Source organism: Centrocercus urophasianus, unplaced genomic scaffold, assembly GCF_019232065.1.
Source record: "Centrocercus urophasianus isolate 14NV4802_14NV808 unplaced genomic scaffold, USGS_Curo_1.0 seq_14, whole genome shotgun sequence".
Classification (NCBI taxonomy): Eukaryota; Metazoa; Chordata; class Aves; order Galliformes; family Phasianidae; genus Centrocercus; species Centrocercus urophasianus.
Window position 1 is genome coordinate 25,520,673 of NW_024884586.1, and position 19,797 is coordinate 25,540,469.

General features: G+C 37.3%; 1 protein-coding gene across 1 annotated transcript; it reads left to right on the plus strand.

Annotated features, from left to right (window-relative positions):
- Window positions 1–465: 465 nt before the first annotated feature.
- On the plus strand, window positions 466–1,854 carry GJD2 (gap junction protein delta 2). The gene is made up of 2 exons (XM_042814667.1): window positions 466–536; window positions 1,011–1,854. The coding sequence occupies exons 1-2, from the start codon at window positions 466–468 to the stop codon at window positions 1,852–1,854; spliced, it is 915 nt and encodes a 304-aa protein (XP_042670601.1).
- Window positions 1,855–19,797: the final 17,943 nt, after the last annotated feature.

Consider the following 19,797-nt stretch of genomic DNA (forward strand, 5'->3'; position numbering starts at 1 on the left):
TGAGAAAATCCGAGCGCTGCTTTTGGCTGCTCTCCACCAACCTGTCAGTGACGCAAGCGGAGACTACTTAAAGGCAGATTAGAGGCAGCAAGACATTAAAAGCCAACCTTCCTCTCCTCCCGCCGCGGGTCCGCCGCTCCGCGGCACGAGCCGAGCGGGCCGTGCCGGGCTCTGCCGCCGCGGGGCCCCGAGTAGAATCGGGCCGGGCCGAACCGGGCAGAGCCGAGCCGAGAGTCCTCGAAAGGGCTGCCGCATCCAGCTGCCTTCCTACTACCAGACTGCAGGCGGTAGAGGGGGATTTCTCTCGTTTTATTTTTTATTTTTTTCTTTCTTCATCCCTTGCAACACAACAACAAAGAAAAAAAAAAAAAAAAGGGGGAGGGGGGGAGGAAAGGAAGAAAGGGGTAGGAAGAAGTGAAGATATCCCCTCCGCTTGCCAAAGTCTTTGTCTCCGGATGAACAGCGATGGGGGAATGGACTATTCTAGAGAGGCTACTGGAAGCTGCCGTGCAGCAGCACTCTACTATGATAGGGAGGTAAGGGCGACGGGGCGCTACGGGGGGCGCGGGGGTGCCCTGCTGCTCTATAGAGTCCCGGCGGTGCGAGCAGCCTGCGCGGGGCTCCTACCGTGCTCGCCTGGAAAGAGCCCGTGTACGGGCGGAACGGGCACGGAGCCACGGCACAGGATGCGGAGCCGCGGAGACACGGAGCTCTGCCCGACCCCGAGGAGTAGCGGGGCGGCGGGCAGACATTGAGGGAATCCCGCCGCGACAGCGGTCCCGCAGGCAGAGCCCCTCCGCGCCTCTCTGCGCGTTCGGCGGCTGCGGCCCGCGCGGTCGCTATGGGTTCTCCTAGAGGGGCCGGGGCAGCTCCCACCATGGCTGGGGCTTGCGGCGACGCATGGCCGCTCCCTGCCGCGCCGAGGCGATACCGCGCCGGCTGCGGCGCCCCGGGCCGATCAGCACTGGACAGCTCCCGGCCGCGCGCACTGACGGGCTTCTCTGTTCCAGGATCCTGCTGACCGTGGTGGTGATCTTCAGGATCCTCATTGTGGCCATTGTAGGGGAGACGGTGTACGATGACGAGCAGACTATGTTTGTCTGTAATACGCTGCAGCCAGGCTGCAATCAGGCTTGTTACGACCAGGCTTTCCCTATTTCTCACATAAGGTACTGGGTGTTCCAGATCATCATGGTGTGCACTCCCAGCCTGTGCTTCATAACGTACTCTGTTCACCAGTCTGCTAAGCAGAGGGAACGGAGGTACTCCACTGTCTTCCTCACCTTGGAGAGAGACCAGGATTCAATGAAGCGTGAGGATAGTAAGAAAATCAAGAACACAATTGTCAATGGGGTGCTGCAGAACACTGAGAACTCCACCAAAGAGGCAGAACCAGACTGCTTAGAAGTGAAAGAGATCCCCAATCCTGCAATCAGAACTACAAAATCAAAGATGAGGAGGCAAGAAGGCATTTCTCGATTTTACATCATCCAAGTGGTCTTTCGAAATGCCCTAGAGATTGGATTCTTAGTGGGGCAGTATTTTCTGTATGGATTCAATGTCCCTTCCATGTACGAATGTGACAGATACCCTTGCATTAAAGAAGTAGAGTGCTATGTCTCTAGACCCACTGAGAAGACTGTGTTCTTGGTATTCATGTTTGCTGTCAGTGGCATTTGTGTGGTGCTCAATTTGGCAGAACTGAACCACTTGGGCTGGAGAAAGATCAAAATGGCAGTGAGAGGAGTACAGGCAAAAAGGAAATCCATATATGAAATCAGAAATAAGGATCTGCCAAGAATGAGCATGCCTAACTTTGGCAGGACTCAGTCAAGTGACTCAGCTTATGTGTGAGGCTGTGACAGAACTGAAACTTGGTGCCAGGTGGAACAGACCCAGACACCATTAGAGAAAGGTACATTGCTTAGGCAAGCATTTTATCAAACCACCAAGAAAGCCATTAAGGTATTGGATCTGCACTTACTGAACTAGCTGCAAAACTGCAGTGCTATGTAAAAGACTGAAAGCAAAACAAAACAAAACAGCTATAAAACCATGGTTGATCTAGCCTTACAGCTACTATTATCACTAATTTTGTTTCTAAAGATTGGATGCTATCTGTTGGTGGAGCAGCTTTTTGGTCATCTTTAGGATGAGTTTACAGTTTGGACTGTCTGATAAATCTTTGTAAACATGTAGAATGTTCATATTAAAAATCTGCAAGGATACTCTATATGGGGTGGGATGGGGTGGGGGAAACTGTTGTGATGTAAGATGTAAGCATGTTTTAAAAGGAGGGTAATTGCACTGTGACCACAGCTCAATCAGGACATCTGCTCTCACCTATCTCACAGATGTCTGATGTTGTTTTGCTTGTCTACATCACAGAGTTTATTCCTGGTGTGTATTACTAGCTATTTTCTAACATAGTTTGTGCATCATTTAGTTGTGCTAAACAATAAATGCTGAATATAATTTTGCCATTTATTGTTTGCCTGTCCACACACACCAGAGACCTTAATCATCCTATGTTAGTTGTGATCTACAAAATATATCAGTACATTTCAGTTCATTTCCTGATATGTGCACGAATAAGATGGAATTGGTTCATGCTGGCCAAGTTACGTACTTACCTACAGTTACCTATGGTGACACACATACCAAAGGAACAGAGTTCATTGCTTTTAACTGTGATTATATCACCTTCTCTCTGCTCTTATTTATATAAGTGCCATACTTGAAACATCCAACTCTGTACTTAATCAGAAGGTTGTCTTGGAATACCAGCTGGAATAAAGTGATTTTATACTCTCCTTCATTTATTTTATGCTATTTGTTTAGTCATTGCAATGGTGTAAAAAGCAGCTAAAATCTCTATTCATAAATAAAGTATTTGCCTTTTTTTTTTTTGTAAGCCAGAGAGGTTTGTTCTTCTTTATTATTGTATACGGTTGAAGAAATACACAAGGTCAAAATAATTGACTTACAAATACTCTTCAGGGTTTAAAGTGTCTTGTTGATATTCTGAACTCTAAGTGACAAAACCTGGAAAATCAGGACTATTCATTATGTCCGTTTTCTTCCTTAAGCAATCTTCCTCTGTCTTTAAAGCCTGATCCAAAGCCCACTGACACCAACAGCCTTCTTTCTGCTGACACAAAGGGCAACACAGTTGGCCGCCAAGGTCATTCTGGAAATAGCAGGGTGCGTTTACCTTGAAAATGAAACGATTGCAGCTTTTCATCAGGGAATCCAAATAGTAACCTCAGCTTTTCTGCTTTACAGCTGATACAAGAAATGCACTGTTCCTGTCCCCTCAACTTACTCGTAAGCCACTGGGGCAGTCAGAAACAAATCTCTATTAATAGCAATGATTTTAATATAGGGTACTAAGTTTTGCTTATGGACCGTACTTAATTCCCACTGAATTTGACAAAAAATATCTCAGTGGCAACAGTAGGACTTGGATCAGGACTCAAAAACCATACAAGTTCATTTCTAACTAAGTGGTATCTGCATTTTAAAGAAAAGTGCCCAAATGGTGCTAAAAAATTTGGGGATACTTTATAACACAAAAAGGAGATGAGGGCTTGGAAATGCAAATGGCCTTTTGATTGTATTTTATTTCAAGCCTGACAATGAATTTTATTGTACTTTGTCCTGGAGATGCATATATTTTCTTTTTGGATTACAGTTAATAATTCAACATTTAATTCTTGTCACTTGCCAATGTTGACAAAAAAACAAAAAACCACATAAAAAAAAAAAAACAAACCACAGAAGTAATTAGTTCTTAGATAGTATTCATTATCATTTTTGTTTACAGGCGTTTTTCTTCAACACTGAAACATAAAAAGACTTTGAAATATGTCATGTTTTTAAAGATTTTAAAAATCTCTTTCCTTATGTGTAAAATGAAAAGTTTTCACAGTTTGATTATAGAAGATCATAAAATGGATTTGTCAAATGATTCTCTGCAGTATAAATGCTCATTGATACTGCTAGTTGACTGCATGTTCACTGGAAAACTGGCTGTTATTTTTAGAAAGGCAACATGGAAGCTAAAATCTCCATCTGCAATATAACAAGCTTCTAAAGATTACTATTTGACACAGGAATCCAAGCCTGATCTTCATTTTGTGGATTCATGGTGTGTTCTGCAAAGTCTCCCTTTGAATGTATATTGAAATGAAAAATGTTTGACAGTTGTAAGGATTGTTTTACAGTTGAAAAAATAGGAGATTTTGTGCAAAGGGCTTGATCCATTGCCAATTAAAATTGAAGGAAAAAAATCATGCTGACTTCACTGGGCTTTGGTTCAGGTTCAGCTTGATTTCTTGTCAGGCAGAAGCGCTAATGCAAGTTATTTCCTGCAGATGCATAGCCAGTGTTCAGTCAAACTCGAGTGAAGGTGAACATCTTCATAGCTGTAAGATTTTAATGCTTAAAATTCCTTCATGTATGACACAGAAATGATTGTAACAGTCAAAGGAAGTGACTCAGTTCATTCAATTACTTTATGCGGTTGCACATTTTGTACTCCAGTAAGCTGGGATTCTTCAGAATTTTCATAAGAGAAATATATAAGGAAATACAGATGTTGATTTATTCAATAGAATCTATGATAAAGAAGGTAAAAGCTCATAATTTGGTCAACAGAAATGCAATTCCTCTATTTTTTTCAGTAAGTTCTAAATCATTTTTGTATTTCAGAAGAGAAATGAGATGATGTTAGGAGATCACATTTTCAAGCCTTTTCAACTGCTGCATTTTGTTTCTTACCTATGACTTATTTGTCATAAGCAAGAGAAATATTGGAAACACCTTTTTCAGTCAGTGTATCATATAAGAGTTGTATGATTAATGCTAATGGACTGTTTGCTCGAAAGATGACTATTCATTTACAGAATAAATGGTTTAAAATTATCACAACGATGGGAAAGAGTGTTAACTGAAAGAAAATGAATGAGAGCCAAAGCATAAATTACAGTCACTTAGACTTTGCTCCTGTCTCACTAAAAATGAATTAATTTTTCCAGTGATATGTATGGAAGATTCAGATATTAAATGTGAAAATTCGGTTAGTCTTTGTATTTTTCATTGTATTCCCTGTTTGGTACTAGTGGACAATAATGTTTCTTATCTTAAATGAAAACAAATATTATGATCACTATATGTTTATGGAAAGCTGCAGCAGAATTGAATATGCTATTGATTTCTATAAACAGACATAAAATAGTAGTGTTATTTTTTTATTTTTTGCATCGTCTTGATCTTGTTCTCTCTAAACTTGTGTGGATTTCTAAAATTATTTGTTTAGGGTTTCTGTCTTGCTAGGTATATTTAAGTTGAAATATTAGTTTTGTGGGGGGTTTTTGTGTTTTTTTTTTTTTTTAAAGAGAATAAGGAATTGCTTTTTTTTTTTTTTAAATTTAATAGTGAAAACTAACTTCATTTGTACAGAGGGGAGATAAACTGTCTGAATTATTCCCATAAATATTTCAGCTTTATAGATCATTGACTTAAAAGATATGTAAAGACCTTAATCTTTGTTGAAGAATGTTTGGAGAACAAACATATCAATTGTAATGATTTGATTTGTTCGATGTACAAGTATAGAAATGGGGTCCAAAAATTGTGAGAGAGAGAACAGGCCTAGATAGTTCTGGAAGTCTGATATTGTTCTTTATGAAATGATGAAATTTTGCATTCTGAGAGACCAAGACAGTTCCCAAATGAAGGGAACATCTCATTATTTCCTGAGCTTAACAGGGAGATTACATCTTCTCTAATGTCCACCTATTTTTTGGGATACTTTTCCCAGAAGTTCTATGTTACTGTAAGCTTTCAGAAAACATGTTAGGTTGCTATCAGCTAGTATGCTTAACTCCAAATTGTAAATATCCCTCTCTGTGAAACACTGATAATATTTCTGTGAAAAACAGAACTTGAAAATGCTTCATACTGTGCCAGTTAAAATGCGTTAAGGAAGTCAGGAGTCAGTTGCCTGTGAAATAAGTGCAGTCAGATGGTACTTCTCCATATCATTCCATAGAACTGCAACAATAATAAACCATACACGCATGTGAGTACAAACACACACACAAATATTTGAAAAATTGTGAAGGGAGTTTTCCCTAAATTATATTACTGTGTAAGAGACTGAACTGCAGAGATGGATACAGAAGAAAACACATAGTCAAGGACACAGTTAAAAACTAAGTGCATTCTTTTAATTGAACAATTCACATTTAAAAAACAAACAAACAAACAAACAAAAAACCTTTCTTCCTATGAAATTATTCGGCTATAGGCTATGGTAATAGCAAGTTTAACTGAGCAACTAAAAAGAGGTTTGCCTTCATTGTATTAAAATCTGTCCGCTTTTTCCTGGTAATGACTGAAGCACAGATGATGACTAAATACATATGACTTCTCTATAAAAATGCATGGTATAAAATCAGATGTAAGTTTAATTTTTAAAATATTTTATGGTATTTCTGATGCAATCATGGTAACTTTTTTTTTTAACGTTAAAACATTGCTTCAAGGGTAACTTGCAATGAACACACATTAAGAATGGATTTACTCCATGGTTAAAAGATTTTAAATACAAAGAGGCTTCCACTGCATGTGATGTTTTAAAAGTACTGGTGATTTGAAGAAACATAGCTTTTCTAGATACTTCTTAACTTACACTTAAAAAATGTTGTCCTGCTCTAGCAATGCCTTTTGCATAAGAATGTGTGAAGCTCTGTGTATGCACGGCTTCTTTTCTAGTCATCATAATGAACTGATGAGATTCTGCACATATTTTAAGGAACTGTAATTCTAAAACAGGGTTAACAAATATTGTCATGTTTTTTTTGCCGAATTTAAGTGAGACAAGCTATTAAGTATCACTAGAATTTTGCAATTGTGAGCCTGTTTGTTTGTTTTACAAACAAGTCCAACTCTTTTCACTGGAATTTGTTAAGCACTTTAATTATTAGTCTTGAAATGATGTGTTCTGTGTTTTCTCATGGCACTGTCTTGTCTGTAAGTGTATACTGAAGATTTCCTCTACCTTTAGAAAGGTGATACGCTCTTCAGATTTTGGCTTGCTTTTAGATCAGTAAGATCAGTGTGTGAGCAAAATGATCACACAGAAAAAAAAAAAAAAAAGTGAATTTTAGAATGATGCTGATCTTAGTATAGAGTAAATTAAGTCAACCTCTACAGTATTTATTATAAGACATACATAAGTAAATATTGTGTATCATATGGAACCTTTCCAACAAAAAGGCAGTTAGAGACTTCTGAGGGACCCTTGTTTTAAAATCATTAGTTTTTAAATGTCTCAAATGGTTGTTTAGAACTGTCTCAAGATGATGTTTAGATTGGAATGTAATTGCGAAACTGCATGTACAATTCAACTTTGCCATTCTGGTAGTAAAGAGAGAATGGACTTTAATTGTACCATTGTTATTACAATACACTAAAATCATGGATAGGTAAAACATTTCTAGTACGATTTATGAATTTGCCAGTATGACTCATGAACATTAACAAGTAGTGTGCAGCTAAATCTTAGTTCATTAAGCGGAATATATTAATTAAGCTGTGATGTTTACTCAACACACAAACTTTCTACAGTAAATTATATGGTATTTTGAATTCACTTCAAACTTGTTAAACTTTGAGGCCCTCTTTTATGCTCATGAGAACACATCAGGGAGAAGCTAGCTTGTCACGATGAGCATATGGTTATCTAAATTTAGCCTATTTTATTGAAAAGGTGCCAAATTTGATACGTTGAAACTGTCACACCATTGGAATAGCAGTTTATGCTTTGCAGTATTGAACACTTTGTAATGCTACAGTGAGCCAAGTAGCTGTATGGCACTGGATACTTGATTCCTCCTAATACTGAAAAGCCTAGGAATTTCTTTTATCTGAACTTTCTTTCCCAGAGACCTTCTGCTTTGAATAAAAAAGACAAAAAAGGAATCAAGACAGAAGCATGGCCAGGAGGCTTGGGTATAGTAAGGAAATATGTGTAAGGTTCTAAAACAAAAATATAAAAATTGAACAATGCATGGACCATTAATCATAGCCAAGCAGGACTTTTGCTCAGAAACATCCTCTGCTTCTCTATTATAAGGTTATGAATTATGCTATAGGGCTATCTCAGCTACAATATGGTTGCTGCACTCCTCTGTGGAATTATTTATACGTAATTAGCTCCTGAGCGGCTATTTGTCTGAGTGTATCTCTAAAAGATACTGTATGGCTTACATACCTGTTAAAGAGTTAAAATTCCTGATTTTTTGGTCAGCATCACTATGCTGTTATTCACAGTGAAATAAAAGACATTCATTGAAGTGAATGTGTTTTCTCAAAGTTCATCCTAGGACAGCTGATAATATTCTCAGAGGAACTAGAGGCACAAAACAGATGCAAGTCTGTTCAGCAGCAGCATAAGCAAAGCCATAGGGAAGAGAGAACAGGAAGATCTGGCTTTGCCACTTTTCTACTGCTAAGGAGAAGTGGGGAATTAAAGCTGTGATTACAGCTTGTCCTTGCCTTCACCCCTGACTGCTCTGCTCAGAGGCGGCTGTCACCTCACATATGTAGCCCTTCCTGGACTTAGCAACTGAGCAAGCTCAGTGGCAGTGCCTGCTGTTGTCTTGCCTTTGCAAGATGTGTAATGGGTCCAACAATAGAAGAACCCAGGCAGTTGGCAGCTCTTGTTTGTCCAGGGATATCTTCATTCTTCTTGTGCAAGACAGCTGCCCGTAAGATCAAGCCTTGCCTTGGGCATGATTATTCATGCATTCAACCCATAGTGCAAAAAAAGTCATAAAACATGAGAGTTATTGTATGAAATTAAGGCTGCAATTTCTCAGTGGCTCAGAGATGTACACAACAAAATTCTTTACATCAGATCATTCATCCAGAAATGCTGACTCATTACAAAACTAAAGCATATCAAGTTAAATTCTATCTATGAAGGGATGAGGGTACTTTTTTGATGCCAGTTGGAAAACCTCAGAGTAATCTGAGGAAGAACAAAATGTCACATGTGTATGGGAACTGCTAAGTCATGACCTGAACCTCTGATTGATCACCTCAGGTGAGCCATGAGTCAGCCAGAGGAGCACAGGTGAAGGCAATTCACCTGTGCTGCCAGACGGGGTGGAGCCTGGCTGCACCTCCCCTAGACCTATTTAAGAGCTGGCTACCAGAGAGGAAGGATCTCTTCTGGAAATTGCCTCTACTGGTGTTTTGTAGTGAGTGTGGCATAAGGGTAAGCCTTCCATTTATTCTCTTTTGTTATCATAGTCTACTTTGCCTAACTCTCTTGTTTATTTTGTAATTATAACAGCCTAATATTCTTTGATTGTATGTACATGAAATTAATGAATTAAATGTACTGTCAATGTTTTCTATGAAGTTCATTTTTATTTTGAAATAAAATGCTAGATAATATATACGGAGGGGCTTCCTTCCAGATTTACTTGTGATGATTAAAGTGAGTAGGTGTCCCCTTGCCAATTTTTTCAAGTACTTTTAATAACACCTTCTTCTGGCACTCAGCGAACTCAGAGCTTCAGGATAGTTCTATACTGAGATGAATGTACTTAAATAAATAAATATTCTCAGCTGAAAGAAGATAAAGTTTAAAAAAGGTAAAGTTTTAAAAGTCTTCCAGAGAATTAATTCTGTTTTCTATACTTCAGAAATCATTTGAATTGTTTCTTAAAACAAAATGTATCAAGACAAGTTTTAAGCAACTTAAATGAAAATGGCAAACATTGCTGGCATTACAATGTTATAATTCAATATATTTTAAACCTCTATTTATATTATTGTTTTAGATTATGAAAAAAAATGAATTATGAAGCTGGAAAATAAAACTTGTGTAGAAGCAGTGTGTGCTTATAGATCCATGCTTAAAAAACTGCACTTGATCTTATAATGATATTGCTAAAAGCAAGCACAGTTATGTGTACAAAACATATAACCACTACCATTGCTACGGCTGATAGGGCGGAGTCTCTATTGGCATGTCATCTGTGGAAGTTTCCCAATTTTTTTTATCCAATTTTGTCTTTGCAAATAAATTGACTTTTTAGAAACATAAGACATAAATAAATACAAAAAAAAAAAAATCCATAGTTCTTAAAAAGTTTCTAATTCTATTTTTCAGTGTATTTGCAAATCTAAATTACCCTGATAATTAATTACATAGATGTTGTGAAAGAATAAGGAGCATGTATTAGAGTATTGACTAAAACTATTCATCACCTTGTTAAGTGAATGTGCTTTATCTTAGATCTGACTGCCCTGAGAGAAGCAAGCCTCCTGCAGCAGATTCAGGTCAACTAGTAGAGGTTGTGAGTGTTCTCAGTATGTGCAAAAAAAAACCAGTGTACACATGTATACACCATATGCAAATCAGACACAGAGTGCTGCACAGCACAACAGCCTCATTCTGCTGCCTTCTCTGGCAGCACCTTCACTCAGTCAGGACAAAAACAACCAACAGGTGCTTCAAGCTTTGCTCATCTTCATGAGCTTCACACCTGGAAATTGTTCCTGAGAATCTCCTGGGATAGCCTTGAGATGGGGGATTGGGGAGGGGCCTGGGTAGAATGTCCCTCCCTGACTCCTTAATTTAGATTTGCCAGCTGCTTTTGTGTTTCCACTCTCTGTTCATGTGGAGGTGATGGTTTTCTGGTGGGTTAATTGCTCCTGTGATGGGCTTGGGAGAAGATGGCTGGGAGTCTTCACTTACTATTGTCTCTCTTTTGTGCTTCTTTTTAAGTGTGCAGATGAGCTTTTAGCACATAAAATTTTCTATCACACTTATCTTTTGCTTTTGGAATTTTTACCATCTTGCAGTGGGAGCTTATGACAGAAACACTTAACAGGAAAAGTGCTAAAATCTCCTTAGCTGTATCCATGCAAGATCCTGCACTCTATTGCAAACTGCCAAGGTTGTTGTTTCAGCTAACATTGGTAAGCTTTGTAAGAAGAATCTGAGCTGTACAAATATAGAAGTTTTTTCTGATTTTTGCAATGGTAGTCAGTCACTTTATATGTGGGATATCATTTCTTTCATCAGCTCAGTGAAAGTGTCTCAGTAACAGGTGCAAGCCGACCTCATGGTTGTTAAGAAATGCACCCCTGACATATCATCTCAAGGGAAACTGAGAGCTGGGATCAGTGACTTCTTAAATAATCTCAGCTGGTCCTTCTGCAGTACCTGTCAGCAGCCTTAGATCTGTTTCTCAGCCAGCAAAGCAACTTTTGTCCTTCATAATAGCATGCGATACCATTTTTCTGGATTGAGACATTAGGTTCTCTGGCCCTGGTCCAAATCTGAAATCAATGGCAATAACACTATAACTTCTGTACATGCATGGGATTTTTATGAGCATTTAGGGTTTATGACTAATCCGAAGAACACAAGTTTTCACCTAGAGTTTTCATCTTAAAAATGAAAAACCATTTTACCCATATTGCTGTTCCCATGATTTTTTTTTTGTTAATTCACAACTGTGTTATTGATAGTATATAAGGTTTTGGGAGTTCTATTTCTGATTTAACACAAATTATGTGGAAATTTATGTGAAGGTCTCATTGCTTGTGTTTTGTTTTCATCTTTTTGTTAATCTGATTAATTCAAATAATAGTTTCAATTTCAGATCTTATGTTTTAACTCAGTTTCTTTATTTTCAGCTCAGTGGTTGCTGGTAGTAATGGAAAAAATCCACTATTTTAATGCATTAAAAGTGCCTCTCACAAATGCTCTGTTAGAATCTCAGTAATCATATATCTGAATATTTTTCACCGTTTTATTACAGGTGGAAGGTCTGAATTGAAGTACTGTGAGGCAGACAGCTGCTCATCATTTGTCCTCTTGCAGAGAAGATGCAAGAAATGTGGTATGCACAGAGGAAATAGAGAATGTAAGAATTTGAATAAAAAAGAATGCAAAGAAATGTTGGCAGTATAGTTTGCCCATGGTGGACTTGACCTTGCTTCCCTTCACCAGCATCCAGATTGGGTTGTAGACTTGGTTCAGTCTCATTTTCTCCATGTAAAGTGAGAACAGAGTCTGGTGCTGTTTTTAAAACTAAGCGATATCATAAAAATTCTGATTAAATTTATTCTGTTGTGCAATTCCTGCAGCTGCATGTCAGTATGAACAGTATGGCACTTCAAGATGAGTATGACAGCTGTCTTTTTCTTTCTTTAATCCAGTCACATTTTTTTGTCATCTTGCTAGTTCCCCATACACATAAAATTGTTTGTATTTGTTGAGAAGATTTGAAGTTCTGTTAACTCCCTTGGTGTGTTTAGGCTGTCTTTTATAAATCTTTACAAAAGGAGATGGTCATCTATTGCACAGACGCATTAGGCCTTCTCTTCCCATATAGACTACTTTTCAATAGCTGGTTATCCATGGGATTATTTTAACTCCATTCAGGTGACCTTAAAAGTTAATGACAAAAACACTCATCAAAGAAAATAAGTGGCTCATCCTCACAGCATTGCAGAGCATCTCATCACGGTGAGAGAATATTCAGTCACCTTTAATTTAAGAATTACATTGTGCAGTTCCTTCTGCTGAATTTAGCAGTTACTCCTATTTGTGTTTACTCCACTGATCTGAATGTATCATGAGAAAACCTGTACCTCTCTCCCTGTAAGACATTTTTTTTCTAGCCCTTGCTGTCACTCACTGTGAGGACTACTTTTATGCTGCATACACAAATAAGCTCAAACTCTGTTGTGAGCCTAACAGTGATGCCAAAGAACTCGGACTGCTGGCTGCCATCCTCCTGAGGCTTAGGTGTCCAGGGTTAACTAAACTCAGTTTATAGTTTACCCCACTGCAGGCAATTTAGGGACACCATTCTCTGATCTGTGTTTTCTGTGTATCTTTGGATCTTGTGGTGGAACTACGCTGTCATAAATACAGTAGTGGTGGAGCAAAGACTACTTTCTCCCATGCCTCTCATGCTACTAATATCTCCCTATAGAACATGAGGTCTCAAGTTTTATGAAAATATTCTGCATCATACAACAGATTCAAAACTAAAATAATAAAATAAGCTAAAATACATATTGTACCAAATTTCAGCTGCTGATTTACTGTTTTTCACTTTGTTTCTTTCCATGAAGTTGTGGGAATTTGGTTGCTTGTTTTTAAACAAACTGGACTGTCCTTTGGCATCTTGTATGCAAGTAAAAGCCTGTGAATGATGTTGAAAAAAATGGCAGATAATTTACAAAACATGAGGAAAATCTGCAGCAGAGTCAAGAATAAACCTTATAGGAACATTCAAGCCCTAATAATAAGATTAAATATCTTCAATCTTAGGTAACCATCAGAACTACAATTTCTAGTGTTCTGTCCTTAATGGTGAGTGAATCCTTGTTCTTCATTACTCAGAAGGTATTCAAGCATCAAGATATCAAGGATGTCAAGTATCTGATAGCTGATACATAGTCTACAAAGATAAATGGTAATGAAATTGGCCAAGCTGGGTTACTTAAAGTAAATGACCTAGAACTATGGGACTAAACCTCATCAATATAATTCAGTCTCCTGTTACCTAGCATCCTTATAACACAGCAAAATGACCAGGAGATGTCCTGTGGTGTTTCTTAACAGTGAGAGCTGTTAGAGACTTTTTAAAATCTAATTGGTTCAAATCTTCCCTTATGCTGTTGACTAAGTTAAACTGCTCTTTTTAAAATTAGGGCTCTGAATTACTTTTTTGAGGTTAAGAGCTTGTAATTATATGAATTTCACACATGCAACCCCAATTCTCTCTCTTACAGTACTGCAAAAAAGGAGTGAACTGGAAACAAAATAGCACCAATTCTATCAACTTTATACTTACACAGGTGATTATGACTCCACAAATACCCTGTTAAAATAAAGTAAGACCTAAGACAGAATTAATTGAATAAATTAAACCCGTACGTCTGTAAAGGGATGATGGAGAGAGATGGGGAGTATTTCTCCCCAGTTCAGGACTGGTCACAGTAGAGGATTGTTAACAGAAACTTTGAGTTGGGAAAGGAAATGCTGAATTCCCTGAATTGTTATATTCTTCCTGTATTACGAAATTTGTGAAACTTTATAGAGCCCTTCTACGTCAAGCCAGTTCTTCTACAGCTTGAGCCAGCTGAAGATCGTATGGTTTAGAATGCAGAATTTCATTCAAGTTTGTTGAGAACTTGGTTTGGAAGTTTGGAGGATATGACCACTATGTAAAACAAGGACAAAAAAGAATTCATTTCAATCTTGGCTCATTAATTGGCTCTAATCCTTTATGTACAAAGCCCAGGATGCTTTTAATACAGTAATGTCTAATTCATCAGCTATCCTGAACAAAAGCAAATGAATAGAAGTGAATCTCATTATGCAAAAATCTTGAAGGTGAAAGAGGAAAGCATTCCAAAAATATTCTCCATATGTAGCACTGTGACACCTGATGAGAGCTTGGTATCAGGGGTAAAAGTGAGATATGCAGATAATTGCAGCTTTCTGTAATAAATGTTTAATTCAGTAGATTGCCATTACACTGCTTTGCAGATCCACCTTTTCTAACCACCAAATAAAGTTTTGTTCTTAGGGAAGAATTAGTTGTAATCTTTAATTATTTTTTTTCTCATTAAAAACATGCATATTCACGCAAACTTACATTGATTTCTTGTGAAAAACTGCAATTTTTCAATTATTGTGAAAATCAGTTTTCATATTTCAAAATGACTGTTCATTCAGTTGAAGATAAAACCTTTCCTTTGTCGTTGTTCTATTTGTTTTCTATTTATTTATCATATTTTTCTATTTGTTTGGGATGCAAATTCCTTTTTTTTTTTTTTTTTTTTTTTTTTTTTTGTAAATAATGTTGGAATAAATTTTAGCCTTCCTCCACTGATGAAAATATATCTTTTCCCTAGAAAATCCTTTGTGTAATGAAACTGATGAAAGTACTGGACAAAAGTGTCATTAATTTGAATTTTGATTAGGTTCACAAAAGAAACATTGTTAGAATTAAATTGCAGGAATAATCAAGGTGGAGAATATTGATACCTATCCTTGATGTGACCAGAAAATAAATCCCGATTTTCTAATTAATTTGTACCACAATAAAGTTCAAGAAGTAGAAGATGACACTCTACTGTGTATACAAGATACTTGTATACTAGCTGTAATTTACATTTAATTACTTTTTGAACATGTATGTTTGTACAAACCTATTGATTTTCTATTTGTTTTATGTGTCTATCTTAGAGTATAATTTGATCTGGTGACTTCATCTGCTGCCACAAAAAGTAAGATTATTTTGATAGGAAAACCCACAGGGAGTAAAACGCATATATCTGTCTGAATTAATTTTAGTATTCCAGGATGGGATTTAATGATGAAACACACTCTGTTCTCTGGTAAAAACAGGTACCAGATGGTATGCATAGCAAAATATGTTTGCTATATACCTGTGGGTTTTGAAGTAAAATGCAACCTTCTTAACAGCTGGCATATCACCTCAGGACATCTGAAAGTACTCATATGGACAGATATTATCAGGTTACAGAAAACTATGTTGAGTACTTTTTATCTTAATTTTGTATAGATAGTGGTATGAAATAGGAACATCAACAACATTCCAAAAGTACTACCTCCATCCAACATTTCATATCTAATATGTATATTGCTGGCTACATAATACCAACTTTCTTAGAATAGCTACACATGTCATATATAATTTATTCTGTAGTTTCCATTGCTAGACATAAAAAAAATACAGTTATCTAAAAATGTGTTGACATTCTTGCTTATATATAAATAATAAATACTTTTGTACAATTTCCTAAGGGAGCTGTCAGAGAAGAAATCCAACAATAACCTACGGTATCTTTTCTTTTTCAGTAGGGGTTATACAATACAGCATTCATTGTTTCTGTTGAACACAGAATCTAAATAAGCCTATACTATTTGTAAATCAATAGAGTTAACATGTGGAACTGCATGTATATATTTATATTTACATATCTGTATTTAAATTTTGGGGGGAGTTATATTTCCAGTAGTAGTACTACTAAAATGTAGCTGTAGGAATACTGTACTGACAATAAGCCTAATTTTCTTGGATTATTTAAGGTTTGTAACAAAGCCAGTACTCATCTTAAAACTTAAGTTATCTTCACTATCTCCTCAGAGCTTTTTAGAGCGCTGTGAAACTTTTATTTACAAACTGGTAAATTCTAAATCATACTCAGTTCTAACTTAAAAGTTCTTAAAATATCCAAATTTTATTCTGTACAGGCTAAAGTGGTTGTATCATGTGGTTATATGAGTTGACATTTTTCATATCTAGCATCTATCTGGAATACAGAAATAACTTCTTTAAATTAAGTGAAGAATTATTCAGAATAAGGGCAATTGGGGTTTACTTCTTTGGTGTATTGTACTGCCTAGTTAAATATTCCGTAGCTGGAAATGACTGTAAAGAGGCTGGTGACAGTGCTCAACTGATTTTGACTCCCTCTTTCAAATGAACAAACAAGGACAATTTAGAGCTAAGTGAGAGGAGACAAAATGCAGTAGTAACTTTAATGCCACACTGGTTGTCCTCATGGACCTGGTGGTGTCTCTGTATATACCTTCTGAAGAACACATATTCCAATTGCCATTCAAGTGGCTTGTGATCTGGCAGTGGATTATAATTTGAAGACCCTCAAAAGAGACTGATAGAAATTTTGGTCAAGCTAGCTGCTGTCTTTACCCTACAAACAAGTCTTAGTTCTGAAGAGATTTGGCTGAAATAAAGTTGTACTTTCATTTTTTTTTAGGGGATGTTCAAAGTAATATGGGAAATCTCTAAGGGAAAATCACTAGACTATGGATATTTAAATGACAGCTCAAGCGGGAATATGTTCATATTTTCAGGCTAAATATGCTGCCATCCTACAGCCTATGAGTTTCGGTATTTATTTAGCTAACCTTATTAAGTTTCTCGGGAACTAAAGTCTCATTTTCTTTCATTAGCATATTTCATTCAATGGAAGACTTTAGGCCAGTACTTGGACATTTACAGGAATTATTCTTCGCAGCAATGTCTTCACACATTTAATCTGAAAAATCAAAAGTCTAAAAAAATCTCAGCTTTAGGTATGCAGTTCTTGGAACTTAAGTGTTATTTATACAGTCTGCTTTTTTCCTTTATCATCTATGTCTGAAAATTATTTTTACTGAAGTTTTTTCTATCTCCCTTGTATTCTCAGGAGATGAAGTTTCTTGAAGTTTTGTTGATAATGCTTTTGCCGGATGTTATTATAATACCTGTGGTTTCTAAATGGAACAGTCCAAAATTCAAAATAAATAAATGAAATGATATACCATTCTTAAACGAACCACAGTATCTTAGCTCACCACATAACCTAATGAAAGAGAGCTCTGCACTCATAAATCTTTTCTTGATTCAGTCTGTAGATGGAACAGTAGTCTTTCTTTCCCTCTATATATGAATACATGAAATTGGACAGCAGAAATTTACTACTTGAATATCTCTTGTCTTTGTATATTTTTGTATATCCTAGTCACAAAATAGTCTGTAACAGTTTTTACACTTATGCTGAAAATCAAGGCTGTTCAGTCAGAAGCCTGTTCCTGCTGAATTCAGCACATTGTTGATCAGGAAACCTGCCATTCCACTGAGAATAATTTTATGGTCAGACTAACCTTGCTGTTTCTTGGAGGCAGATGGAGCTATGGGCCAGTGCACTGGCTTGCTGAATCACATACACTAGTTGCCTGTGAGATGTTTTAAAGACTCTGTTTTAAAACATTGCTTATTCAAGCAAGTGATGTAAATAATTAACCACAGGAAAAAAAGCAAACATGGGATTGGTGGCTGGGGGCATAGGCAGGTCAGTAGTTTAAGGTCTTCCTTCTTGGCAGGCAGTAAAAGCCCAGTGGGAAGCAAAGAGGCAGACTGATGGTCTGTGTTCCTTTTGGAGCCTCCTGTCTTTCTTCTGTCTCTGAGAGAGTGCTGCTCATCTATACAAATGAGCAGTTTTTGGGGGGCAATGATGCTTGTTTGTTTAAATTGGATCCTCTGAAGCAATATTCTGAGCCTGGCCAGGGAGGAATTTTACTATTTCTATTCAAATTTGAGAATTATGAGGGGCCAAGTTAATTTCATACTGAAGGTCATGCTGCTTCCTCGGAACCATAAGGAGGCTTGTGGCCTTGCAGGCAGGTAGCAGATCTGGTTTGATGACAACAACTGACTGAAGAAGGGCAACTGAAGAGATAATGACAACTCTAGTCCCAACATTTAAAGTGAGAAAATATCTCTTTAGGGAAGAAATGTTAGCTTAAACTGATTTAAAATTGTTATTGTGAACCAGGGATTTTAACACCTGTGTTTTATTGATGTCTGGTAAAAAAAAAAATCACTAAGAATTTAGCGTCTTAAATGACTGAATATTACCTTCAACCTGTTACTACAAGGATTGGCAGAAAAGATGAAATGTAGTGAAGGTTGAAAAAAATTCCTGCCCTGTGTTTTTGTGGATAAGAACATTTCTATCCTTGTACCTCATGTTAGTGCAATAAACAAAATTCTGTACTTAACTTTGGAGATAAATGTGCTCTTAATACATAAAAAAATAAAAACTTGTCAGTTGTATATTGCAAGTTAGACCTTCCACATCTGTGGTTAAAAAGAGAGGAATTCAGTTGTTATCTCAATTCATTCTTTTGAGTAGTAATAAATTGTTATGTCAGTGAACTGTAAGTAATTAATGTCACAAGTGCATACTGATTGGGAAATTTCCACCTCATTCATTTTCTAAAAGACACTGAAATATCCTGAAACAAGAGTACACTACCATAGTGTCTTGATTCAATTACAGGAGGGAGAGGATGTTCTTTTAATATATGCATACCTGATGGCAAGATTAAGACACAGTAGGTCAAATGTTTGCCCAACCAGTTTATTAGGAATCCTAGTCAATCAGGGAGATGGGGAAGGGAAGGCTGGTGATTAATATGAATTAGAGTGATGGGGAAGAGAAAGAGGGTGATAGGAAAGGACAAGAATTACTCCTTTGTAAAGTAGGGATAGTCACCACTAAGGTCTAGCAGCATCCCGTTGCATGCCATTCCAATGGTCCAAGGCCAATACAGGAGGAAAAGAACAGGGTAGAGAAGAAACAGAGTGGCCTGCCTTAGGCAACAGGCAGGTACAGAGACAGCGAGTCCAGGAGAAACAGGCAAGTCTCAGGTAGCAAGCCCAGAAGAGTCCAGCAGCAGGTAGGTATCACATCATGAGGCATGTCAGACACCACTCACTTGGTTGTAGGTTCCCTTTTTTATCCTCTTCTTCTGCCAACATGGCATTCCTGGACACTTAGGTAAGTCATGTGCAGCGTTCCTGAGCATGCAGATATAGTTATCTCCCTCGAGAGGAGCCCACACAAAAGTCTTCTTGCTGGCAATTAAGCTGCTATTAATCTCTCTCTCCTTGCCCCTGACCTGCAAATCTTCAGAAAAAGGATTTCTCAAATTTTGACCAGGACTTGCTGGCACTTGTCAATCTGTGTTCAACAGTAAGGTTTGAATCAAAGGTGCAAAAAAAAAAGGAATGATCTCCTAGACATACAGGACTGGAGAAATCCTGCTGCTTTGCAAAAGAAATAAGAAGATCAAGAAGAGAGGTATGGGTTTAGTGTTCCTCGTAAGGAAAGATCCCCTGTCACTCTTTCTAATGAGTTGGATTGCTG